The sequence below is a fragment of the Aulonocara sp. 'chitande type north' Nkhata Bay genome, linkage group LG1, assembly GCF_057382095.1.
Source record: "Aulonocara sp. 'chitande type north' Nkhata Bay isolate Kocher_YH1m ecotype deep benthic linkage group LG1, A_spYH_male_GT1.1, whole genome shotgun sequence".
Lineage (NCBI taxonomy): Eukaryota > Metazoa > Chordata > Actinopteri > Cichliformes > Cichlidae > Aulonocara > Aulonocara sp. 'chitande type north' Nkhata Bay.
The window spans coordinates 41,876,299-41,901,251 of NC_141344.1; the positions used below are offsets into that span (position 1 = coordinate 41,876,299).

Genomic DNA, 24,953 nt, shown 5'->3' on the forward strand with positions numbered 1-24,953 from the left:
TACATGTGCTTGACAATAATAATAGATGGAAATGGATTTATACTATAGGCAACATTTTACCCTATGAGTACTCTATCTCCTCGCATCCGCAGACAAATTAGAATCATCAGTTAACCTAAAGAGCACATCTTTTGAGGAAGGTCAAGGACCTGCACAGGTATGTTGAAAACATGCAAACTCCACACGTAAACCCTAGCCTACTGGGAGAGATCAATCCAGAACATTCTTCCTGTGCAGTGACACCACTATGATAGCATCTGTCATAGGATGGAGAAGAGGTGGAGTGGACAGGCCATCACATTAACAACACAGAGAATGAAGCGAAAACACTCATTAATACCAGCAAAGAATTTAGAGTCATCACTAAATTGTGCTACCTGTCTAATGCAGTTGGGTACCATGCTGCGTCAAGCTATAAAGTACTGTTTACTAAAAGTGGTCCAAACATTTACAAACCAATTAAATTCAATTTTATAAATGTTTTAATGTAACAACAGTTGCCTGAAGGAGCTTTATATTGTAACAGTAAAGATCCTATAATAATACAGAGAAACCCCAACAGTCAGACGACCCCCTGTTAGCAGGCACTTGGGTGACAGTGGAAAGAAAAAACTCCAGTTAAATAGGAAGAAACCTTCAGCACAATCAGGCTTAGGGAGGACAGGCCATCTGCGGATGGTTGGGGATGAGGGGAAGAAAACAGGACAAAAGAGAAACTGTGGATAATTAATGTGGATGATTAATAACAACTAATAATTAAATACAGAGAGGTATATTAACACATAGTGAGTGAGAAAGGTGTGAGAGAAGAAAAACCACTCAATGCATCACGGGAATCCCTCATCAGTCTAGACCAGGGGTGCCCAATCCCAGTCCTCGAGAGCTACCGTCCTGCAGCTTTTAGATGCATCCCTACTCCAACACAGCTGAATCAAATGAATGGCTTGTTATCAGGCCTTTGCCAAACACGATGGCATGCTGAAGAGGTAATCAAACCATTTGATTCAGCTGTGTTGGAGTAGGGATGCATCTAAAAGCTGCAGGACGGTAGCTCTCGAGGACCGGGATTGGGCACCCCTGGTCTAGACCTATTGCAGCATAACTAAGGGAGGATTCAGGGTCACCTGATCCAGCCCTGACTACATGCTTTAGCAAAAAGGAAAGATTTAAGATTAATGTTGAAAAAGAAGAGAGGCTATTCTGTCCCCTGAATCCAACCTGGAAGCTGCTTCCACAGAAGAGGGGCCTGAATGATGAAGGCTCTGCCTCCCATTCTACTTTTAAATAGTCCAGGAACCGCAAGTAAGATAAGATTTGGTCTGATTATTCAAAAAACTTGTAAGTAGTGAGAAACATTTTAAATTCAAATCTGTATTTAACAGGAAGCCGATGAAGAGAAGCTAATATGGGAGAAATCTGCTCTCTGTACCACAAAAAGATAAATAAATACAAAGTTGAATTATGAGTGATTTCTATGTGGAAATACTTGTGTCTGCAGTACCTTCAACGGTATTACATGCATGTAAGCTGAGAAAATAGTATTTCTTTGCAGCATTTTTGTCATACACGGTCAAAAGCACTGGAAGTATTTTGTGCAGGTTTGTAGGGGTGGTGATGGCATCCTTGGTAAACCATGTTTTTCACCTGTAAGTTCAACATTCCAACTACCAGTTAAGCCTCTCATGGTGTCCACTTTTCTGCTTGTTTTTTAAATTTATTTTCCTGAATTGACTCACATTCAGCCGTTTTATACAAACAGTCACAGCACAGAATACAAACTGAGCTGACAGCTTTTGGCACGAGGAATGGGCTAGAATTAAAAAATTCTGCAGACATCAGAAGTTGAGAAAATGCTATAAGGATTTATTAAAGCTTGTCAGGTTCAATGAATATTGTTAATTGAGGTCCTTAATATTAACATTAATAAATGGCCTGCATTTGTATAGTGCTTTGCTAGTCCCTAAGGACCCCAAAGCGCTACACTACATTCAGTCATTCACACATTCACACACTGGCGATGGCAGCTACATTGTAGCCACAGCTGCCCTGGGGCGCACTGACAGAGCCGAGGCTGCCGGACACTGGCGCCACCGGGCCCTCAGACCACCACCAGTAGGCAAACACGGGGTTAGTATCTTGCCCAAGGATGGAACCAGCGACCTTCTGATTAGTGGCTGACCTGCTCTGCCACCTGAGCTACAGCACCCCTGTAAATACAGACTGTGGGTTATTAGACTTTTGAAGAAAATGTATCTTTAGGAATATTAGCATGCTCCACAACGTTTTCTCAAATGTTCTTTTTTTCTAGTTAGTACAGTAACTTACATTATGACATAAAATGAAAAACACTACATACATATGTGTGTGTGTGTATGATGTATATATATGTATCTGAATACTTCATGCTCTTATGACACGCGTGTACACTAAACCTGTGACAGATGCAAAGTTTCACACCAGTTGCAATGACTCACAGTTTTCCATCTGCAGTGATAACACTTTCTCTTGTGTTTGCACCTTTCGACACATCCTGTTATCGTTGGCGAGCCAGGGAACAGTATAAAACTTGACAGAAAGACGCTCACTCATCAGCGTTTCAGGTAAGACAGGTCTTCTGTCATCACCGCAAACTCCATCGTTCACATGCTAATTTTCTGATTTCCTTGAAATTTTGCATTTTAAGTACTTTAATGTGCATGAGCTATGCTGCTTGATAACATACAATAATGTGGTCTATATCACAAATCTTTTGCAGCCATGTTGGTTTTCCGTTGGTGTCTTGTCACTCTGCTGCTGCTATCCTCTTCCTGGGCTCAGGTAGAAACTTCCAGAGACAACCATGCGTGTTAAATTAAATTGTGTGTAGGCCAAATTCCCCCTGATGCAAAAAAGTATTACATTTGAAATAAAAAATGCTATTAAAGAAACAATTGGTACAAAGAGTTGTATCAGTTTTATAATGAGAGTTTTGTTAGTCGTGTTTATTTCATTATGAAATGCATATTTCAGTTGTTTTAATTTTCCGTTGTCCCTTTGCTTTTCAGTTACAGTTACAAACTAATGTCTCTTTTGTCTGTTCTTTGTAATGTTGCTGTGGCTGAGTACAGGAAGGTAAGAAACAAATAATTGCTTTTTATGATATAATTCAAAAGTCACCAGTAAGGGAAGATTTATTACAGGTTTTAAAATTCTACTTTTTGTGCTATTGGATATCAATTAAAAGAAAGTTAAGCAACAGTCAGTCCATTTGAAGTAAAAGCTATCCAGCTGTAACTGAGCTGGTGTTCAAAATGATCATGTCTACTGTGAATATATTATCTTATGCAGAGATTCCTAGCACTGACGAGGACATACCCAGAGAGCTCTCTGTAGGTCAGCTGCTGGAGAGAGCCAATAGAAACTACAGTAAGTTGGTTACCTGTTTTAGAACTTACTTGCACATATTTGTTGCAGCAGCATTGGTGGTACAGAAGTGGGGATGTTAGCAACGTGGATTTAACGTAGTTTGATAGTCTTTTCCTGTTTAACTGGTAATTCACTCCACACTGAATTATCGGTCAAGCAAATATTAAACTGTGTACTATATATAGCTATAACTTATGTTGTCATCACAATAGGCACAGGAAGACATACTCCTGAACAAGAAATTTAAGGCGCATCCAGCTACAGCTCATTTTCATACAAACAAAAACTGAACCAATAACAACGGAGAACTAGATCCAAATCTAACTCAGCTATGCCACCGAGTGCATAATCTTTCCTCATACAAAGCAAATTACAGCCACTAAACTTTCCATGCAAAATGTGTAGCTATTCTGGGAAACAACACTGACCAAAATTTGTACTTTTTATGTTACATGACTTTTAAAGGAAAAAGCTTTTTTTTAGCAGCTTCAGGTCTACACATGATCCAGATCACAAGTGCTAATAATAGACAAGCAAAATGGCTCTGGACTGGCTATTTTAATTACACCCTAGACTGGGGCCACGTACAATGTTGTGATTTTTCCAGTAAAAATGCACTTTATCGGTTTTTCTAAACATTTGCATTTGAATCTGGTCTTTGTCATTTGTCATGAGAGGTGGCCTAGTTCTGCTAATATGAACTTTCATCAGTTGTTATGACTGATGTATGAATTGCATGACTGATGACGGCAGTGCCACCTATAATAAACCACTGCTATTCTGCATGTTGAAGACAAGGAGCTGACTCTGTTTTTCTTACAGCACCTGACATTGATGAGCCGACATTAATCGGAGGTGACGTTGCTATCAAGTCTGAAGCTGACAGAAATGCTGACCCCTGCACCTCCAGAGGCTGTATGTGGGGAAAGTGGACTGATGGGAAAGTCTATGTCCCATACTACATTGCCAATCACTACTGTAAGTATTGTTTTCTTAATCATGGAACAGGCCAATGCCAAGTTATGTACAGTGTTTATGCCTGGTGGACAACAATTCATCTTTACACTGACTTGTTATTATAACATCTCTATTTGTATTAAATCTAATGACTTTCAGACTCTGCCCTTTGATACCAACTAATCTTCATTTTAAGAATTAATACATGAATATACCACAAGCACTTTCCTGAATCAATAACCTGACATATGCACCAGTTAAAAGGTTGGACACACCTTCTCATTTAACGTTTTTTCTTCATTTTTACTACATTCTACATTGTACATACATACTGAAGACATCAAATATATGAAGCAAGACATACGAAATTATGTAGCAAAGAAAAAGTTGATAAATAGCTAAATATTTATTATATCTTAGATTGCTGAAAGTAGCCACCCTTTGCTTTGTTGACAGCGCTGCAAACCCTTGGCCATATCTCGATGAGCTTTATGATGTAGTCACCTGAAACGGTTTTCCCTTCACAGGTGAGCCTGTCAGGGTTCATTTGTGGAATTTCTTGCCTTCTTAATGGGGTTGGGACCATCAGATGTGTTGTGCTAAACTGCTAGAATTCATATTATGGTAAGAACCAATCAGCTAAGGAAAGAGAAACCACAGTCCATCATTACTTTAAGAACTAAGGTCAGTCAGTCTGGAAAATTGCTAAAAGATTGAATGTGTCCCCAAGTGCAGTAGCAAAAACCATCAAATGGTACGATGAAACTGGCTCACACGAGGACCACCCCAGGAAAGGAAGACCAAGAGTCATCAGCCTCAGAAATCACAAGTTAACAGCACCTCTAGTTAGAGTTAATCAGCTGTTCAAAGGAGACTGCACGAATCAGGCCATTATGGTCAAATAGCTGCTAAGAAAGCACGACTAAGGAAAAGCAACAAGCAGAAGAGATTTGTTTGGGTCAACAGATGGTCTCTACATGCATGGTTCCCACCGTGAAGCATGGATGAGGTGGTGTGATGGTGTGGGGGTACTTTGCTGGTGACACTGTTGGGAACCAGCATGGCTACCACAGCACCCTGCAGCAACATGCCATCCCATCTGGTTTGCATTTAGTTAGACCATCATTTATTTTTCAACAGGACAATGACCCCAAACACACTTCCAGGCTGTGTGAGGGCTATTTGACCAAGAAGGAGAGTGATGGAGTGCTGCGTCAGATGGCCGGGCTTCCACAGTCACCTGAGCTAAACCCAATGGAGATGTTTGGGGATGAGGACCACAAAGTGAAGGCAAAAGGGTCAACAAGTGCTCAGCATCTCTGGGAACTCTTTCAAGACTGTTGGAAAATCATTTTATGTGACTACCTCTCTCATCGAGAGAATGCCAAGAGTGTGCAAAGCAGTAATCAAAACAAAGGGTGGCTATTTCTTCAAAACAGCCACCCTTTGTTTTTAGTTATTTCACATTTTTTGTTTACTACATAATTCCATGTTTTACCAGCTTCCCGTGAGATTGCCATCATCACTCGTGGACTAGAGTCCTTCTCTTCAGTTTCCTGCATTCGTTTCAGACCCTACCAGGATGGCGATCATGAGTGGCTGAGCATCGAGTCCAGAAATGGGTAAAGCTCCGAGTCTGACCATTTTTTTTATTCTTACCACCTTCGGTGAGCCACATGCAGTTAGTAGGATTAAAAATTTACCTGGAGATTGTAAGTTTTCTGTTTTAATTTAAAAGTATCACAACTCCTCCTTTCATTAGTTTATAATGAAAGAAAACCCACTCTTTAATCACTGTATTACAAAGGAAGTGATTACAAATGGGGGCAGCACGGTGGCACGGTGGTTAGCACTGTTGCCGCACAGCAAGAAGGTCCTGAGTTCAATTCCACCATCAGGCCGGGGTCTTTCTGTGTGGAGTTTGCATGTTCTCCCCGTGTTTGCGTGGGTTCTCTCCGGGTACTCCGGCTTCCTCCCACCGTCCAAAGACATGCAGCTTGTGGGGATAGGTTAATTGGATAATCCAAATTGCCCATAGGTGTGAATGTGCGAGTGAATGTGAGTGTGAATGGTTGTCTGTCCCTGTGTGTTGGCCCTGCGACAGACTGGCGACCTGTCCAGGGTGTACCCCGCCTCTCGCCCTATGACAGCTGGGATAGGCTCCAGCGCCCCCCGCAGCCCTGAAAAGGAGAAGCGGAAGTGAATGGATGGATGGATGGATGATTACAAATGTTTTAGGGACCACTAATATTTTAAGTAGCCAATGAGTGACTACTGGCCAGTTTAAACAATAAGGATTCAACATAATTCATCATATGTTCAAATACATTATTGTTGTCCTATGAGGTGTGTAAAGCAGCACTTGCCTTACAGATATACAAAAGGCTTTTGTGATTTCTAAATATTGCTGGACTTTTCTGTTTTAACAGCTGCTACTCCTATGTGGGTCGCCAGGGCGGTGGTCAAACTGTGTCTCTAAGCCGTCAGGGCTGTCTTTACCACAGCACTGTCCAGCATGAATTACTCCATGCCCTAGGCTTCAATCACGAACAGACCCGCTCTGACAGGGACAACTACATCAGGGTGTACTGGGAAAACATCCTCGATGGTCAGTCACCATTTTCTGTGCTAATTTGGATTTTGTGTTAAAGTAGTTCAAAGCACAAAGCAGTTCTAGAGAAAGAAATAGTCTAATTAAGGTTGAGATTAAGGTTTTATTGCACTGAGCTAAAGTTCAGTAAATAAAATTTAAAAAAAAAACTAAAGATGACAGCATAATCTGTCAACAAAGATGAATACAACTTTAGAATAAAGCTGTTTATGAATGTGTGTGTAAATGGCCTGTATTTATATAGCGCTTTACTAGTCCCTAAGGACCCCAAAGCGCTTTACACATCCAGTCATCCACCCATTCACACACACATTCACACACTGGTGATGGCAGCTACATTGTAGCCACAGCCACCCTGGGGCGCACTGACAGAGGCGAGGCTGCCGGACACTGGCGCCACCGGGCCCTCTGACCACCACCATTAGGCAAACACGGGGTTAGTATCTTGCCCAAGGACGGAACCAGCGACCTTCTGATTAGTGGCTGACCTGCTCTGCCACCTGAGCTACAGCCACCCCACCGTGGCTGTAGCCCACCGTAAATGGGCTAATGAGGCTCATAGTAAAAGGCACTTTGAGCATTTAATTAAATCAGACAAGTGCTATATAGTTACTGATCAATTTACCGCTTAGAGCCTCTTAGTTACCTCCAGAGTGGGTGCAGCCCTTTCAACCATGTTTTTATTACTTTAAATCTTTAGTTATTTTTTATTGTTAGTGGAGTTCATTTTTTATTGATTTGATTTACTTTTTAAGACATAATTTTAGTTTTTAGCTTAAAATTAGTTCATGACAACAACCCTAAATGGGATGAGGTTCAACGGCTGCTTTATTAGAATGATAATATAAAAATGTGCATTTGTTAGATATTTGAGTTCCCACACATCATGAACATATCTCCTTATTCTCACAGACATGGTGTACAATTTCTATAAGATTGATACTCTAAACCAGGGAACTCCTTATGACTACAACTCTGTCATGCAATATGAGAGGTAAGAATAAATTCATACTTTTATTTACATATGTTACTTTTATACTTTTTTTACACATAAGTCCAAGTAAACTATGTATCAAGTTAGGAATTTGGGTGTTCCTATTATTTTCACATGAAGAAACCATCAACTGTCCCTGCAGCATACTGCTAGCAGAGCAGAGCCTGTGCACAATCATAACTTGTCTGTGCATACCGTCCTATACAAGTGTGTTGAGTAAAACCAGTGCAAATATGCTGTCAAAGATTAGAACATGATGCACTGAGGAGCTAAATCACCAGAAAAATGAACTTAACTTGTTTTCAGGTACGCCTTCTCCAAGAACAACCAACCCACTATGGTGCCCATTCCTAATAGCAATGTAATGTTGGGCGGGGCCACTCAGATGAGCAAAAATGATATCGATAGGTTGAACAGACTCTACCAGTGCTGTAAGTATACTGCAACAACAAACACACAAAGTGATACTGTACTGCAAAGTCAGCTAACTTTAAAATGAGAAACTGTGTCTGAAAAGACAAAGTCTGGAGGTCTTTAAAGCTCCTTTCTTGCATGGAAATCCCTTCCTCTTACACTTTCAGCTCTAGTTTTTGGGGGTGAACCTGGGTCTTCATTCTGTGTAAGAAATATATCCCAACATTAAAGTGAAATTAAAAAAAGCTTTAGCAGACCAAGTCAAGTAGATATCATGTAAAATGAAAATAAGTCTCATGCATGGATTTTTTGAACTGCCCTGCAGCAGGTTTGCCCCGAATTTCCTCAAAACAGGAAAATGCAGATTTCTGCAAGTGACCCAAACTAGCATCAGTTCATGTTCATATGCTAGCACCATCTGTAGCTACACAGAGAGCCACACAGAAAGGAGATCAGGGTGAACCATCCAATCAAAGGTTCGTTGTTTTTAAGCATGAAATTGTTTCTATCCCACACAATATGAGACACCATTTAGTTATTATTATTAATTATCCTGGCATTGTTAAACTGCAGTCACAAAGAAATATCCTGTCTGACCAGATATTTGCGTTAGATGGCGTCAACAGTAACACTGTGAGATCATATTCGACCAGGATTTGTCCTTCAATGTGTAAATTAAACAGATATGTAGGACTGCTTTCCATTTGTGCAATATCTCTAAAATAAAAAAAAGCTGAAAAACTAGTTCCTGCATTTATTACTTCTAGACTGGACGACTGTAATTCATTATTATCAGGATTTCCTAAAAACTCCCTGAAAAGCTGAAAAGTTGGACGCTTCTGCTTAATTTTGTGCAACATCTCTAACTTTACAAACATTCCTTTGCAGATTCGGTTTAAAATGCTACTTGCATAATCGGGGCCCATCCTATCTTAAAGACTTCATAGTACTGTAATCAGAAAAGAGTGAGAAAAGACTGCGGGCTTACTTTTGGTTCCTAGGATATTTAAAAGTAGAATGGGAGGCAGAGCCTCTCCTCTGTGGAAACGGCTCCCAGGTTGGATTTGGGAGACAGACACCCTCTGGTTTCTTTAGACTAGGCTTAAAACTTTCTTTTTTGCTGAAGCATATAGTTAGGGCGTTGTTTCTTCTTTCTCATTTCACTCTCTATTGAATTATTATTCGTTCCTTTTAAACGCTGGCTCTCATGCCTTTTATTTTGTGTGCTTCTGCTTTTCTCTTTCCCCTCACTCCCAACAGGTAAGTCCCCGAGCCTTCCTCCTGCTAAAGGGAATATTTCCTTCCCACCGTGTCACAGTTATCATCTGTCAGTCCCATTTTGGTTCTTACAGAAAGGTTCCCTTAATGAGATTCATTTTTGTCTGCAGAAACTGCACCCTGGGCAGAGGACCTGCCACCTTGATGACATCAAAGCCTACGAGGGAAAAGAGTTGGATTCGGGGTATATTTTGGGTTAGACGAGCAAAAGCATTGAAATACAAAGCTGTCTGTTGACAAAGAATAAAAAGAACAACAACACAAATCTCATTTTACTTTCCAAAATCAGCTTCTTTTCCTAATTATTTCCCTTTTCGTCTAAATTGTGAATCAAGAGCAAAATCTTGGATGAATAGTGTGACATAAAAAATATCTTTCATAATTTTGGAACGCTTGATGAGAAGATCCTGTACCTCAATACAGTTGAACACTTTTATATATGAGCCATATTAACAAATACCACGAGCAATTTAGTCACCTTGAAAGACTGAGAGCAACATTGCTTTCACAAAGCAGGAGACCCAAACAGCAAACTAATAATAACGATAACAGGACAGACAAATTACTTTCATGACTTTTAACCTTTTTCTTTGCCATTTCCTTGAGCAACAATTTTCAATTTAAGAGTGTATTCTAGGTTGCTAGAGTCTTTCCTCTACTTTATCAGCAGTCATATTCAACTGGCAAGCTCTCAAAGCATCTATCAGCATCTTTGTTTGGGCTTCAGCTCCTTGACTCTTCCTCCACTCCTTGAGCAGCTCCACTGCCGTCTCCTCGAGATCTGTTGGATGCCTGTTAGAGATGGACTCCAGCTTGGTTTCACTCAAACCTAATTTGCGGCCTAGTTTTCGCCAACTCTTTCCAAGATTTTCGGCAATTACCTCTGTGGCAATTTTCAGTTTTGCTGCAAAGGAGAAAAACATATTAACAGGTTAAATATAAAACATTTTTCTGATATGGGTAAAGATTCAACTTTAAGATACTTTCTGGAAACCAGGGCAGCCATCTAAACACCCTACCAGGAAACAATGAAACGTGGCCCCAAACAGGGACAACTAGAAACAAGCCTATCTAAAACTCCCTGCGTAAAGACCTACTTATAATTCCACTTATCTAGTCAATGACTGTTGCAGACGGCATAAGTCTGCAGACAATACAATACATTCTTGATGTATTTATGGTTATACATACAACAGTGCAAATCTGCTTTGTTGTATGTAGAGATAAAACCCTACCTCACAACCCTCTAAGAGAAAGCACGTGACGACAGTGGGAAGGAAAAACTCCCCCCAGCAGGTTTTTAACCCTCTCCAGGCAGACGCTGCAGATTTGCAACCGTTAAGAACTAACAACCTGATCACCCCACAGACATATTTTATGAGTTGCTTTACTCAGAAGTACCACTGCAGGACTTGGTTGTGCATTAGCAACAAAAAACTTAATTGGGCCTGAGAGGGTTAAAACTCTGGCTCTCTCCCATGAGCATCTTTTAAGCGGTGTGTCTGTGCTCTCTTCTCTCTCCACTCACCCCCAACTGTTCATGGCAGATGGCCCCGCCCCTCCCTGAGCCTGGTTCTGCTCCAGATTTTTTCCTTCCCACTGTCGTTACATGCTTTCGCTTAGAGGGTCGTGAGGTAGGGTTTTCTTTCTCTCTACAACCTGAGGTAGTAGTGTCATAAACGTCTTTAGCACAAGTGCATCCTTACCAATTTCATAAAAATTAAGAGGGCATGTGGCAGACAGGTGCTGCTCATCAAATGTGATTAATTGATTATCAGCAGATGTGACAAACGCTGTAAAACCAAAACTTTTTTGATCATTTATGTGTGTCCTAGCCCAAAATCACAGACACCATAACCCACTCTACAGGCCTGAAAAATGTTACATTTCAAGTCAGTGTAGTTAGAAAAACACTGAAAAAGTCAAAGTCCAGACCTCGACCTAACTAACTAACACTGTGGTGTGACGTTAGGACAGCTAAGAGTAAATTAATGCCTCCATAACCTTTGTTAAGAAGAGTGGGGAAGACTTCCTCTACAATTATGTGAAACACTGAAAGTCAAACAGAAAACCATTCGTTCACGTTATTGCTGCTGAACACGGTTCCACAAGTCCCTGAATCGTGAGTCTGCAGAGTCTTGTGATAAACATTGTCCTGGTACATCCAGGGCCTTTTTTACTAATAAGAACACAAGATTTTGGCACGTCTTAATTAAAAAATAAAGATTAATTACACCATAAACGTAGTTAAATACGTCAAAAAGCTAAAGTTACTGTACATTACAACAATTACTTGATTTTGAGGTCAGCTGGAAACTATTGTGGCATTTGGGTGATTTTATACTGAACGACACAAAAACAGTGTCTCAGGCCTCTGAAAACATTTTTGGTCGAAAGATTTCAGGATTGAGAACTTTTCATTTTCTCTTTTTTCTCTTTGCAATCGGTGGCAGGAGTAAGTGTGTGACTGCTAAACAAAGCAGCTTTCATCCTGCACTGTGACAGACAATGACCAGACGACTTCACAGATGTGGTCAGCTGTGTTAAGTATGGGTGGAAGCTCAGACAGAATAAATGGCTAACTCTGCCCAGTCACAGGAACCCAGTGCATCCTTTGGCACTCTTTGTATAAACCTCAAATGAAGCTTGTGAGACGACATGTTTTATTGCCTAAAAAGAATATTTGAATGTTTGGCACTAAATGAGGAAGGCTCCAGCCGTGTTTCTCGAGTCTGCGGTTGATACAATCAAACATGCTGGTGTCTAAAGTGAAAGTCACTCGTTTTCTGTATAAATCAGCGCCCATACTTTGGAGCACGATACTCTGCAGACGTGCATTATTATTACTGTTCTTATCGTTGCTCTTGTCTCCCCACACTGTGACTGTGCTCACACGAACACGTTCATGTCGTACCTTTCTCCTCCTCACTCAGGCCATCGTCAGCTTCAGGCTGAATACTGAAGTTGTCTATCTTGTCCGAGAGATCTTGTCGCTTAATTTCTCTGAGAAGCTTTGAAAGAAAGGCCGTGTTATCTTCTGACAGTTTGCCTCTTTCCCTGAAAAGCTGAAAGAGTTCCCGGCCGCTGCCGATCTTTTCCAGATTTCTTTTCCCGATCTCTTGTAGAACCAGGAACTTCATTTCATTCAGCTGATCAGCAGACATGGCGTTAGAGATCTCCAACAAAACGCTGTTAAACTGTAAGGCGCTCATGTCGACAGGATCGAGCACAAACACAGCACAGCCTCTGGGCGGCTGACTTTCACTTTCATTTCGGTGAGTTACGTCTATCCGGCGTGTCTGTTGTTAAACTTCCGCTTACCGATAACCAATGGAAACACGGCACACGTACAACACCGAGGAGTGTGTTTGCGGGGATGGGGGAGGTTTGCCGTAAGCATGCCCGTCTGCTGAGCGGTGTTACGGTTATGCTAGATCCGAGGGCGCACAGGAGCTGGTCCGCTGATCCCAGCGGCTCAGACCGCCAAAGACTTTTCTTTGAATTAAACAGTTGTGATAGAATCACGTGTTGTTACAGTTATTATTTAATAATGCGATGGTAACGTTGTGCTGTGGCAGACAGTGCTCCCAAGATTGACCCCAAAAAGCACATCTTAGCTACTTCACCCATATGTAAAGTAAGCGCACACAGTGTAGCATGTAAACAGGATTTTAAGTTGGAAAATAAAATAATATACTAGTAGTTAGTCAATATTCATGGGTTTAACTAAAGAAGTTGGAACGAACTGTGTTTTGTAAAAGGCTGCTATAGTAACAAAGTACCTACAGATACAATTCAGTCACAATATTTATATATATATCATAAAGCTATTAAACATACCTTTATTAGTGATACACATTATTGTGTGTACATTATTGAGCCCCGTGGGGAAATTGCTCTCTGCATTTAACCCATTCACTCAGTGAAGCAGTGGGCAGCCATTGGGCGCCCGGGGAGCAGTGTGTAGGGACGGTACCTTGCTCAGGGGTACCTCAGGGTAGCTGTTAAGGGGAATCGAACCCCCGACCTCCGATCATGGGGCAACCACTCTACCTACTGAGCTATCCCTGCCCTAAAAACCTCACTAAAAACAAATAAAACTATTATCTAACACAAACTGTCTCTGCTGACTCGTGCAGTCACAACTTGAGCAAATAATACAAACTCTAAATCTACCCTGACTCCAACTGTGCAAAAGATGTGAAATTACTCAACACACAAAACAACTTGAGGACATTCACCCTTTATTTTGCAGTAAATATAAATAATAAACAGACAAGTTATCAAAGACAGCCATGAATGTGCACTGACACACATTAGTTTAAATACTAGGATGTTACATTTGTTGTTTCATTAGTGTTGAAAACAGGAGAATATGATCTCATCAGGGCAATCCAAAGAGGGTGTTCATGTACGACATCAGGTTTTACAAAGTTATAAAAGGCTGTGATGGAAAGAAATTAAGCTAACAAAGGCACTACTACCCCGTACATGTGCTCTATTAATGACTATGACTACTAACCAACTAAGCCAGAGATTACTAATGGGAAAATTATTTGGTAAATTAAAATGTGCAGTTTTTGTCACAGCTCAGAAAGAAGTTACACCGTTAGTGATAAGAATAGTTATAGTTTCTTGTTTACAAAACTATGAATTCAAATTGGGACAACAATAAAACATTTTTAGAAAGTAGCTAAAGTTAGTAGATCCATGGTCACCTACGGATTCATGAAACTAATTCATTGAATAAATATAAAAGACAACGTTATTCATGCTTTGTGCTTAAAAAGCTGGAATTGCAGCTTTAAAAATTGTTGCGAGGTAATGTTTTTAAATACAAATATATGAAAAATGGTGAATGATCATTGTCGACAGAAAGATGATCATCTCATGCTGGAAATCTGTTGAGGAGTTGAGTGATTTAAGGCAGACAACTTCGTAACGCTTTGACCGGGTTCAAACCTGTTCCTGTGGTGACTTTATGTGATACACTGGTCCTACTTTTCAGAGACATCAACAACTTAAAAAAATGCAAAGTTCTTGTCTCGTTGACACTCCACATTTTAAAAGCACAATAACACGCACACCGCAAACACTTACTACTATATTTCCTTTCCCTTATTAGCACACAAACTCTACACTAGTAATTAAGAAAATGCACCGGACATTTACTTACTCATAGTTGATAGCTAGCTATGCAAAATAATAGCTTGAATTGCAAAGTGTGAGCGGCTGTAGTGGAAAATGTTTTTCTTTGGCAAAATCTTCAAATAAATAAAATGGCACCTGAAATGCTGTAAATTGTTTTAGAGTTTGAATCACTTCTTCTGGGCTCTGTAAAGCCGACAGGTTCCATTTGCTGAGTAGAGAATGGGTTAAAGAGAGAGGCTGAAGGCTGAATGGCTTTTTCTTTCCTTGTTTACATCCAATAAAGAAGAAGTTGGTAAAATAAGTTGAGGATTTATGGTTAGTGGTCTAAGATGGAAAATGTCACATGCAAGTGCAGCAAAACCTTTGCTGATATTACAAAACTGACTGTTAATGTGGACTTTACACAGTTAGCTTGTACCTCAACCAGACCGCTCTAACAGCTCAGTAAGAATTTGTTTTGCTTATTGCCATTTGTGATTCTTTTCCCACCAACCAACAGGTTAGGAGCAGTTTGCCTGTGAAACAGGGCGTGAGCGTGGCTGTGGTGGCCTCTGATTAGCTGACAGAGGAACTGTGCAGTTGTCTTGGTTGTCTCTTGCTGCAAACCTTTTCCCCTGCTCCTCTTTCATAAAGAGCTCCACCATTAGGATCTTCTCCTTGTGGATCTGGAGGCTGATGTCCTTAGGAATGTCTGGGATAAGCCAGTCCACAAAGTCACTCATAAGCATCACCACATTCTGCAAAGGGCAGAGTCAACAGAGAACACAGATCATTATAAAACAATTCTCATTAGTGATTGAACCTTTCTTCTTCTTCTCTTACATTAAGAATAAAATGTGCAATAAATAAACCATTAATCCAAGTCAGCTGCAACAGAAGTAGCAAAGAGTGCTAAATCAACTAATAGTTATATCATTTACCTCCTTTTAGATAGAGGAGGAAGACAGCATATGAGTGGAGCTCTACAGAAATCTCAAATCTACAGAAGCACAAGTTCAACAAGTTCAGAGAAGATCGCTGAAAATGGCAGGAACATAATAATTCATATGGCTCTGTGTAGACTCAACATTAGTTTTAACCTCCTAGGACCTGCGTCCACATATGTGGACATCACATTTTGGGTTATTTAGACCAAAATACTTAATTTTGCTCTACAGGGGCCTGATATCCACTTACGAGGACATTATGCTGCTACAGTTCTATCAAAATTTAAATGAATATCCTCATACGTGGCTCTCATTTTTCTTAGAAACAAAAATCAGGTAAAAACAAAAACAAAAATCAGGTAATTCTTTTTACATTCATCGGGCCCCAATCAGCCCAAATATCAAAGAGAAATTAAAAATGCTGCCGTGGAAGAGTTCGGGTTTTAGGAGGTTAAAGGAATAAATGGACTGGTTCTTATCCAGTCCTTTAAGTCTGACGTCATCAGACGTTTCCGGGTCCAAATATTCGCTTCAGGTCCCAAAGTCAAACGACTACTGCAGCATCACTGAGTTAAAAACTGTAAATTCTTTCATCTTTAATAAAATGATCAGTGTCGCTGCTCCACCAGGTGTAACTATGAAGTTTAACATGCAGGCATCCATGAAAACAGGTTAAAAACGCCGTAATAAATGCAGAGTGGTTCGGACCTGGAAGCAGGTTCATCACCTAATAAGACCTGATATAGTGCTTTTCTACACTACTGAGGACTCAACGTGCTTTATACAACATGTCTCATTCCCCCATTCACACTTACTCATATAGGTTTGCATACACCCTTTTCTATGCTTAATGGCTTTCTATCTAACATTCACACATTTCAGACTGATGGACACGTTGGAGAGGAACTTGTCTGATGCCATGTCTTGGCATGCAGACTGGAGCAGCCAGGGATTGACCTTCTGATTAGCAGATAATATGCTCTAACTCCTGAATTACAGCTACCTCAATAAGTCAACTGTAGAACTCAACTTCCTGTTTTTATACTAATGTTTTATGACTGACGAGTACTCTGCACTTAAGGCTGTGAAACAGCAGGTTAGGAAAATGAGTACCTTCAAATGAGATGTCACAGGCTATGTTCAGACGATTTCTATCAACGACTTATTTCATGAAATAAACGAAATCATAAATGGTTTGTTTGCTTTGTGCGATCTTATCTGTGCATTGTTCCGAACCTGAAAAACAATAACGAAGGCGAGACGAGCTGCTAGAATGGCCCAGAATTCCTTGGAAAGTTCATATTTCGTACTGGACCAGGGAGGATCTCTGTAGTCCTTGTATCTAGCAGTAAAAAACACAAAAGCTTTTTACATAAAGTTTATTCAAACTGTTGTTGTGCTTTTATAATAGATAAATGAGAAATTTGAATATGTTTGGATATATTGAGTCTTCATTATATGAATATCGTCTGATGACTTCAGCAGCCTCAGTTTCCAGACCCTAGGAAAGCAAAAGCTTACCTGCATACTGATACCTTGTAGCCCAGGTGCATTGGCTGCAGAGGTTCTGTGCCTGGATCGAAGTCAGTGACATTGAAGTATGACAGAGTGTGGTTGACAAAGCCATGCAAGGTGCCGTCAGGACTGTACATGTATTGGTAGACAAGCCGAGGGATGAAGTCAGAGGTGAAAGCGATGACAAAGGCCTGGAAGACAAAAAGTTCAATTCAACTTCTTTATATAGCACCAACTCAAAACAACAGCAACAATCATATGAACCCTCATAAGAAAACATTTTGGTGACAGTGGGACGTAAGAACTTTCTTTTAACAAAAAAAAACAAGCTCAGGCAGGAGGAGCCATGACCGGTCGGGGTGAGGGGAGGAAGACAAGACAAAGACATGCTGTGGAAGAGAGCCAGAGATGAATAATAATGTGTATAAACACAGAGTGAGTGAGAAAGGTGACTGTAGAAGAAACACCCAGTGCATCATGGGAATCTCTCAGCAGCCTAGACCCACTGCAGCATAACTAAGGGAGGATTCAGGGTCACCTGGTCCAGCCCTAACTATATGCTTTAGCAAAAAGGAAAGTTTGAAGCCTGATCTTGAAAGTAGAGATAGTATCTGTCTGGCCAAGGTAATGCTGTCCAGACTAAGAATCTGGTTAGACACCATATTTCTAAGATTTTTAGGGCCGAGTACAATAACCTCAGTTGGATCTGAATTTAGAAGCAGAAAATTAGAGGTCAACCAGGTCTTCATATCTTTATGGATATATGAAGTTGTCATCTGCATAGCAGTGTAAATGTATGCTATGTCTTCTAATGATGCTGCCTAAGGGAAGCATGTATAATGTAAACAGAATTGGTCCTAGCACTGAACCCTGTGGAACTCCATAATTAACCTCAGTGTGTGAAGAGGACTCTCCATTTACATGCACAAACTGGAGTCTATTAGATAGATATGATACAAACCACTGCAGTGCAGTACCTGTAATACCTACAGCATGTTCTAATCGCTCTAATAGGATATTATGGTCGACAGTATCGAACGCTGCACTGAGGTCTAGCAGGACAAGCACAGAGATGAGTCCACTGTCAGAGGCCATAAGAAGATCATTTGTAACCTTCACTAAAGCTGTTTCTGTGCTGTGATGAGCTCTGAAACCTGACTGAAACTCTTCAAATAAGCCTCTGCAGATGATCTGTTAGCTGTTTGACAACTACTCTTTCAAGGATGTTTGATATAAAGGAAGGTTGGAGATTGGCCTATAATTAGCTAAGACTGCTGGGTCTAGAGATGCTTTTTGAGTAAAGGTTTAACTACAGCCAGCTTGAAGGCCTGTGGTACATAGCTGATTATTAGAGATAGGTTGATCATATTTAAGATTGAAGAATTAATTAATGGCAGGACTTCTTTGAGCAGTTTTGTAGGAATGGGGTCTAAAAGACACGTTGATGGTTTGGAGGAAGTAATTATTGAAGCTAACTCAGAAAGATCAATTGGAGAAAAAGAGTCTAACTTAACATCAATGGTACTAAGAGGACCAAGACAATGTACTAGTGTAGTCCTAACTGAGTGAAAATCGTTTTCCAGGACAGCCTTGGCATTGTTTTTATATTGGCATTGTATAACCATACAGATTGCTGATAAGACTTACGTTGACAATGACCGCTACCTTGCTGAGGCCCCTCAAGAGGTTGTACCAGATCCCTGCAGAAAGACAGAAGAGCCGTTATTCATGAGAAAACAGCAGCTCCGACATGCACACGACTAGAGTTTGCACAGGGTGATTTAGTACAACTGCAACTCACTGGTGCTGAGTGTTCTCTGCATATTGGAAATGCCACTGCAGACGGGTTCTGAGATTAAGCTACTTAATCGAGTCACTTAACTTCTCTACGTGAAGAAAACCAGCTTTCAGAGATTTCAGTCTTGCAACATATAACTCTACACAATGTTAGCTTCATAATAGGTTTGCTGTAGTGTAATTCAGCTGTAAGCAGAGTCTTTTTCCTTACAGCAGCCTACTAGAATGGCATATGTAGCAGTCCTTATTTTTATGTGTTCTGCCTAGTGTGAGAGTCATAAATTTAATTTGAAATCAATTGAAATGTATTTTATTCATATAGCCTCAAACCACGAGGACAGTCACCTTCAGGCTTTTCATATTGTAAGCTATAGACCTTACAATAACAGAGAGGAAACCTCAACAATGAGATGATCCCGTTTGAGTGCACAACAATGGGAAGGGAAACTCCCTTTAACAGGAAGAAACCACTGACAGAAACAAGTTCATGGGATGGGGGCCACCTCCAAAGACAGATGGGTGAGGATACATGTATTTAGTTTCAGTTTGTCGGGACACTGTACTGCAAATTCACCTCTTTTTTCACCCAAATGAAAGAAATGCTGTTGAAGACATCTTAGGGCATATTTTCTTGAAGTCTGAATAACAGAGTGCTAATTTAGTTCATTGATTAAACTGACTAAAGGCTGCAAAAGAAAAATACACAAACGAGCACTATTAGCAATTGCAATGTGCTACTTTTGTGTGCTGTTTTCAGTCTGTGTGGATTTTTTGTACTGGGTTTATATTTTTGTAACATTAGTAAAACACATTTCTTAACAGCAGATGTTACTGCAATTTTAAGAGGGTTTAATCTCACATAGAGATAAAAGAAACGAACCAATGTCTTTGGCTTTAGCTGCAATAGGCCTGCGAAGCTCGGTAACAAACTTCTTAGCATCCAGACGAATTTCAATTATGTTATTCAGAAGAGCAAAGAGCGGCGCCAGAGGGAAGGAGGCCACGAACAGAGTCACCATCCCAAACTGGATTACTAAAGGAAAAGGGAAAAAACAGACAAATAGAACAGCATTTAGCAATGACTCATCCTCGATTGGGTGAAAGAAAATTAATACAGAAAACTATTTTTAACATCTATAAATAAGCATGAAAAAAAAATTCCTTCAGAATTTCTTTAAAAATGAAAAGAAAGCCAATTTTGATAGCGGTGGACAGTTGTGAAAACCTATTTCTGTTTAAGCATGCCATGTTTAAAGTCACGAGATTCTGGCTGCCTCCTAATGTTACAATTATTACTGAGTTTCTTGTAACTGTAGTTTGATCTTAATCAGGTATGTCAGAAACAAACTTTATTTGCTCTGCTCGTCTTTGTCCACCACTACTCTTTAAATGCATTTAGTGCAAACCAGGTAATTTATTTATTTGCTAACAACATGATTAACAAAAGTGATGAAACTTATTTACTCATTTCCATGTACTCTGGATTGAGGCCAACAAATGGACCCAGGAGCTGGTCCTTCTCATAGCGTTTCAGAGTTTTATGCGGCACTGGCTCTTGAATGGAAACCATTTCTGACTTCCTCCTGCGGAGCATTTTTTTCAGCTTCCTGCAAATCCCAACAATCCATTAAGAAATTACACAATGAGATTTGTAAAAGCATCACTCAGTTTCTAAAGTGTTATTGTGCAAATGCATGCGCATCTTTGATTTTTGTTGTTGTTGTAGATTTCTCCTTAACTTAATGGATTATGTATCCTAAAATTTGGGAGATTATTAACCACATTTGGACAAATACAGGAACTCTATTCTGAATACTACGACTACGATAAGTGGTAAATTCTTCAAAGTCTTGAGTTCTTAATTGTTAGGGATGATAATTTGGATGTCTAACACTGCTGGAAGAGCCAAACATGTGGCATAAACCTCAGTCACAGTGTATGTGCACAGAGAGGCTGAGCAGACTACAGGCTTACAGTTCAGCAAGGTGCTGTCTGGTTTCCAGGGAAATGTAGATGAAAACTAGACGAGCAGTATTCTCAGACATACACATAACTGAGTGGGTGTGCATTATGTGATCTGTGACTTACTGAACCCACACAGTGGGATCTGTGCACACCACTGTTGCTTGTGAAGCTTGCACACAAGAATTTCCCTCATGTGTGCTGTACCAGTGTATCAGCACATGTAACGTGTCAATAAAACTGATTTGATTTGATGCCGATCCCTCATTCAATCTGTGTTCAAGTGTGTTTTTGAGCTTGCTGCAGTCTCTGTTTTGCACTCACGGTAAGCCAATCTCAAACAAGTTGTTCTGGATGAGCTGTTTGCCTAGCATAGTGATGCACAACTGAATGCACAGCTCCATGAGGCAACCTGCATGGGCACACTGTAGGAGAGACAGTGAACAAGTGTAGAAACAGACAATAGTGAAACATTCGAAACAGACCATTTGAGAAAAGAAATGTAAAATTTAACTTACTATTAGTTACTAGGATTTTTTCCCCTTAATCTTTATATGAGAATGTTAAACTAAAAATAAAGGTGACTGTGTGCTCTTAGTCATAAAGCACCATCTAATCTAGCTGTTAATTGTTATCTAGAGACAACTGGCTCCATTCCCTCCCTCTCTTCTCTTGAGCATATTTAAAGTGGATTACCTCTTCCATCCTGTAAGACCCAACAACATACAAGTAGCTTCCAGGCCTCCCAACAAGCCTATAAAAACAAAACCACAGTCACAAAGTCTGACAAAGAAAGCATTGACTTTACAGAATCATCATGTTTCCTTCTTCCAGCAAAACATCTGCAGACAACAGTGAGTTGGATAAAGCTGTGTGTGCATTGTCAGTAACACATTATAGTGCTTGATTTCCCTACAGTCCAGTTTAGTTTGACTAAAATGATCTGAAACTAAATTATGTGAGAAACTGTTGTTTTACCTGCCCCTGAAAAAGGCCAAGTAGACAATGGGTGTGAAGGCATTGACGAACTTCAAGATAAAAGTCTTGAAGATGAGGCGTTCCTCAAAGCTCTTGTCCGTCTTTGGAACCTCTGAAAAAGCGCACAGTCGATGTAGTGTTAGACTCTCCTAAGATGCCATTCTCGTCCTATGTCGGGGACATTAGTCTGAGATTGCTACGTCAAGCACCATTTATGCAATCTATAGGACTAATGCTGTACTGTCGATGAGACATCCTCGGCTTTCTATGGTTTCCACATTTGTGGGGGCTGTTGCAGCCCCAAGCAAATTTAAAGATGTCTAAACAAACAATGAGAAGGTGGAATGACATCTGCACTAATGCAGCTGTTGTTCTAGACTGTTGAGCTGAAGATATTCTAGCGCTCACATTTGGCCACAAGCTCAAGGTAATGTCTGAAAGAAAGATATCATTAAGGTGGCACTCGGGCTTAGAGAACTTTTAAGGCAGCTCAGAGTAATTGTTGCATGTCCATAATGGCTAGATTTGGGCACGTCAAGCTTACCATGCACACCAAACTAAGAGAAGACCCATAATTCTCTTTATTATCTCTCATGTGGTCTGGAAGGGGATTGGTGTTTCTGCCCAGGATGAATGGAGAAAAGGGTACCAGGAACACCCTCCTGCCACCACAACTTACTTCAGATAATCAAATTAAAAAGGACTGATAAAAAGAAAGGCTTTGTGTCATGGCTCTTGCTCATTTTGACCCAGCATTTCCTGTTTCTTATATTTTGGTGTTTTTTCTGTATTAGGATTTATGTTCTGATTCTTTAGTTGTGCTGTTTTGATTATTATTGTTCTAGATTTAGTTCAGTGTCACGTCTGCGTCTTTGTTATTTGTTTCTTGTTTCCTGTTTTACTTTGAAGGTCCATGTCTTATGTCAGTGTATTCGGTTTTACTTCCCCCTGTCTCGTTAGGCCTAATTTCTCCCAGCTGTGTCTCCTGTTTCCCATTCCCTGATTATCCCTCTGTGTACATAAGCCCTGTGTTTCTCTTTGCTCTCTGTCACGTCGTTAATGTTGCTACCCTCTGTGTGCTGTGTGTTTTGGCTTGTACTCCGGTTTAGTGGCTCAGTTCCTATGTGCAGAGTTTTGTTTTGTTTCAGTTTTATTCATGAGGAGTTTTTCCAGCAACAGATGCTGCGTTTTGAGTTAAGTCCTGTCTTTGAGAGTGCTGCGATTGGGTCCTTTCCTGCACACAGCCTATTATGACACTTTGTGTTCTAAAGTCCTTTTGTGTGGCATACAAATACTACTACAAACAGTAGGAAGAAAATAATATTTGGTAAGAACATCAATCCAACAAAATGTGCCTCACCCAGTCTAGTGAGCCAGCGGGCAATGGCTCCATAGATTTCATCCAAGATGATGATGATGATGAGGTTGATGATGGCAGCAGTGGTTTTGACTGTGGCTCGGATATTATACCGAACTACAGGGTGGCTGCTCATGTGCAGCGCTGCCCTAATGCTAATCCGGTACAGGATGACTCCAAAGACTATAACAAACGTCACAATTATCTAAAATACAAGAGAGGCAGAATTAATAAGTGTGTTGGTTAAATGCGTCCACACGGAAAAAGCTTGGTTTTCAGCTACTGAACCTGCGGCACACAGTGAGCACCGTGAGACCAAAACAAACCCAACTTCCCAGAGAATGATCTTCGCTCTGCGTTCTAGGGGATCAAGTCCCTTTCCAAGGACCCTTACATCAAAAACTCTCTAGTGACAACTTAATGGACAGGCCTTTTTGAGAGCCCTTTTCTAGTCTTACAGCTCTCTCAAGCTCTGCCTCCTGACATCTGACCCACATTAAACTCATGGACTGAACACACACACAACCACCTATAACTGAACACACACAAAATGGACAAAAACAAACAAATGGACAACTGTACCCTCATACACACAATAACAACATGGACTGAACCACCACTCACAACCACCAGCACTTTATATACCTCTGTGGAAATTATCCACATATTTCTTAACTGCACTACTGTAAATGCTGTATAGACAATCATTCTGTTTATAACTTGCATAGTTCATATTTCTGTATAGCTTTATATTTATATCCTGTTCATAGCCTGTACATATAGTTATAGCATATTCATAACATACCTTAATACCGTGTACATTGTAACATACCTATAATAGACCCATTCTGTAATATATCTATATTATGTCTAAAGCACTTTCTGGATGGATGCAAACCGTTTTTCGTTGCCTTGTACTTGTGACATGTGCAATAACAATAAAGTTGAATTCTATTCTTTTCTATTCTATTCTATTCTAAGCACATAGTGGATTATTCTGCATGCTTTATCTAACACATATTGAGGGGCAAATTAAAATCACCAGTTAACCTAACCACCATATTGAAGCATTTAGATTGGTCTTGATGAAATTTCAGTAGCAGCTTAAGTTCAGTATTTTGATTCCAGTTTTTTGTAGAAGACACATTTATTTAGGGCGATCGTGGCTCAAGAGTTGGGTGTTTGTCTTGTAATCAGAAGGTCGTTGTGTCCTTGGGCGAGACACTTCACCTGCCGCCTACTGGTGGTGGTCAGAGGGGCCGATGGTGCGATATGGCAGCCTCGCTTCTGTTAGTCTGCCCCAGGGCAGCTGTGGCTACAACTGTAGCTGCCTCCACCAGTGTGTGAATGTGAGAGTGAATGAATAGTGGCATTGTTAAGCGCTTTGAGGGTCTCGAAAAGCGCTATATAAATGCAATGAATTATTATTATTAAATACCCACATTTTCATACAACAGCATATTCAATCGCAGCCTTCATTTCATTCCACATAATCACATAATAAATACCCTATAAAGTGCTTTGCAAAGGTAATGTATGCTCCATAGCCAAGTTGTTTGATGACCTTGTAATTCTAAGGACCTTGTTATGGGAATGTACTTGCATTTG

At 40.3% G+C, this 24,953-nt stretch overlaps 3 protein-coding genes across 8 annotated transcripts in view; 1 reads left to right on the forward strand and 2 right to left on the reverse strand.

The window, feature by feature from the left end:
- The first annotated feature begins 3,257 nt into the window (after positions 1–3,257).
- Positions 3,258–9,924, forward strand: LOC147339614 (high choriolytic enzyme 1-like). The gene is made up of 7 exons (XM_086296852.1): positions 3,258–3,405; positions 4,228–4,383; positions 5,864–5,984; positions 6,792–6,970; positions 7,886–7,967; positions 8,274–8,398; positions 9,770–9,924. Coding segments are annotated over exons 1-7 (780 nt in total). The 5' UTR covers positions 3,258–3,290; the 3' UTR covers positions 9,772–9,924.
- Positions 9,828–13,152, reverse strand: fadd (Fas (tnfrsf6)-associated via death domain). The gene is made up of 2 exons (XM_086296865.1): positions 12,574–13,152; positions 9,828–10,563 (listed from the first exon to the last, which is right to left on the reverse strand). Exons 1-2 carry the CDS (start codon positions 12,869–12,871, stop codon positions 10,301–10,303), a joined length of 561 nt encoding a protein of 186 aa, XP_086152991.1. The 5' UTR covers positions 12,872–13,152; the 3' UTR covers positions 9,828–10,300.
- A 734-nt stretch (positions 13,153–13,886) lies between these two features.
- ano1a (anoctamin 1, calcium activated chloride channel a) overlaps positions 13,887–24,953 on the reverse strand; it is an 80,182-nt gene continuing 69,115 nt past the window's right edge. For all 6 annotated transcript variants that reach the window (XM_086296916.1, XM_086296907.1, XM_086296925.1 and 3 more), the window contains 10 exons: positions 23,349–23,550; positions 21,989–22,100; positions 21,707–21,764; positions 21,335–21,435; positions 20,513–20,655; positions 19,929–20,081; positions 18,899–18,951; positions 17,258–17,442; positions 16,973–17,078; positions 13,887–15,547 (listed from right to left, as the gene is read on the reverse strand). In XM_086296916.1, coding sequence (XP_086153042.1) covers positions 15,311–15,547; positions 16,973–17,078; positions 17,258–17,442; positions 18,899–18,951; positions 19,929–20,081; positions 20,513–20,655; positions 21,335–21,435; positions 21,707–21,764; positions 21,989–22,100; positions 23,349–23,550 — 1,350 coding nt within the window. In that variant the 3' untranslated portion in view covers positions 13,887–15,310. The remainder of the gene's footprint in view (positions 15,548–16,972; positions 17,079–17,257; positions 17,443–18,898; positions 18,952–19,928; positions 20,082–20,512; positions 20,656–21,334; positions 21,436–21,706; positions 21,765–21,988; positions 22,101–23,348; positions 23,551–24,953) is intronic.

Coding starts and splice junctions, on each gene's coding strand:
- LOC147339614 (XM_086296852.1), top strand. CDS start 3,291: ATGATCATGTCTACTGTGAATATATTATCTTATGCAGAGATTCCTAGC. Junction 4,384..5,863: donor CTACATTGCCAATCACTACT/GTAAGTATTGTT, acceptor ATGTTTTACCAG/CTTCCCGTGAGATTGCCATC. Junction 5,985..6,791: donor AGCATCGAGTCCAGAAATGG/GTAAAGCTCCGA, acceptor CTGTTTTAACAG/CTGCTACTCCTATGTGGGTC.
- fadd (XM_086296865.1), bottom strand. CDS start 12,871: ATGAGCGCCTTACAGTTTAACAGCGTTTTGTTGGAGATCTCTAACGCC. Junction 10,564..12,573: donor CCTGAGTGAGGAGGAGAAAG/GTACGACATGAA, acceptor TCTCCTTTGCAG/CAAAACTGAAAATTGCCACA.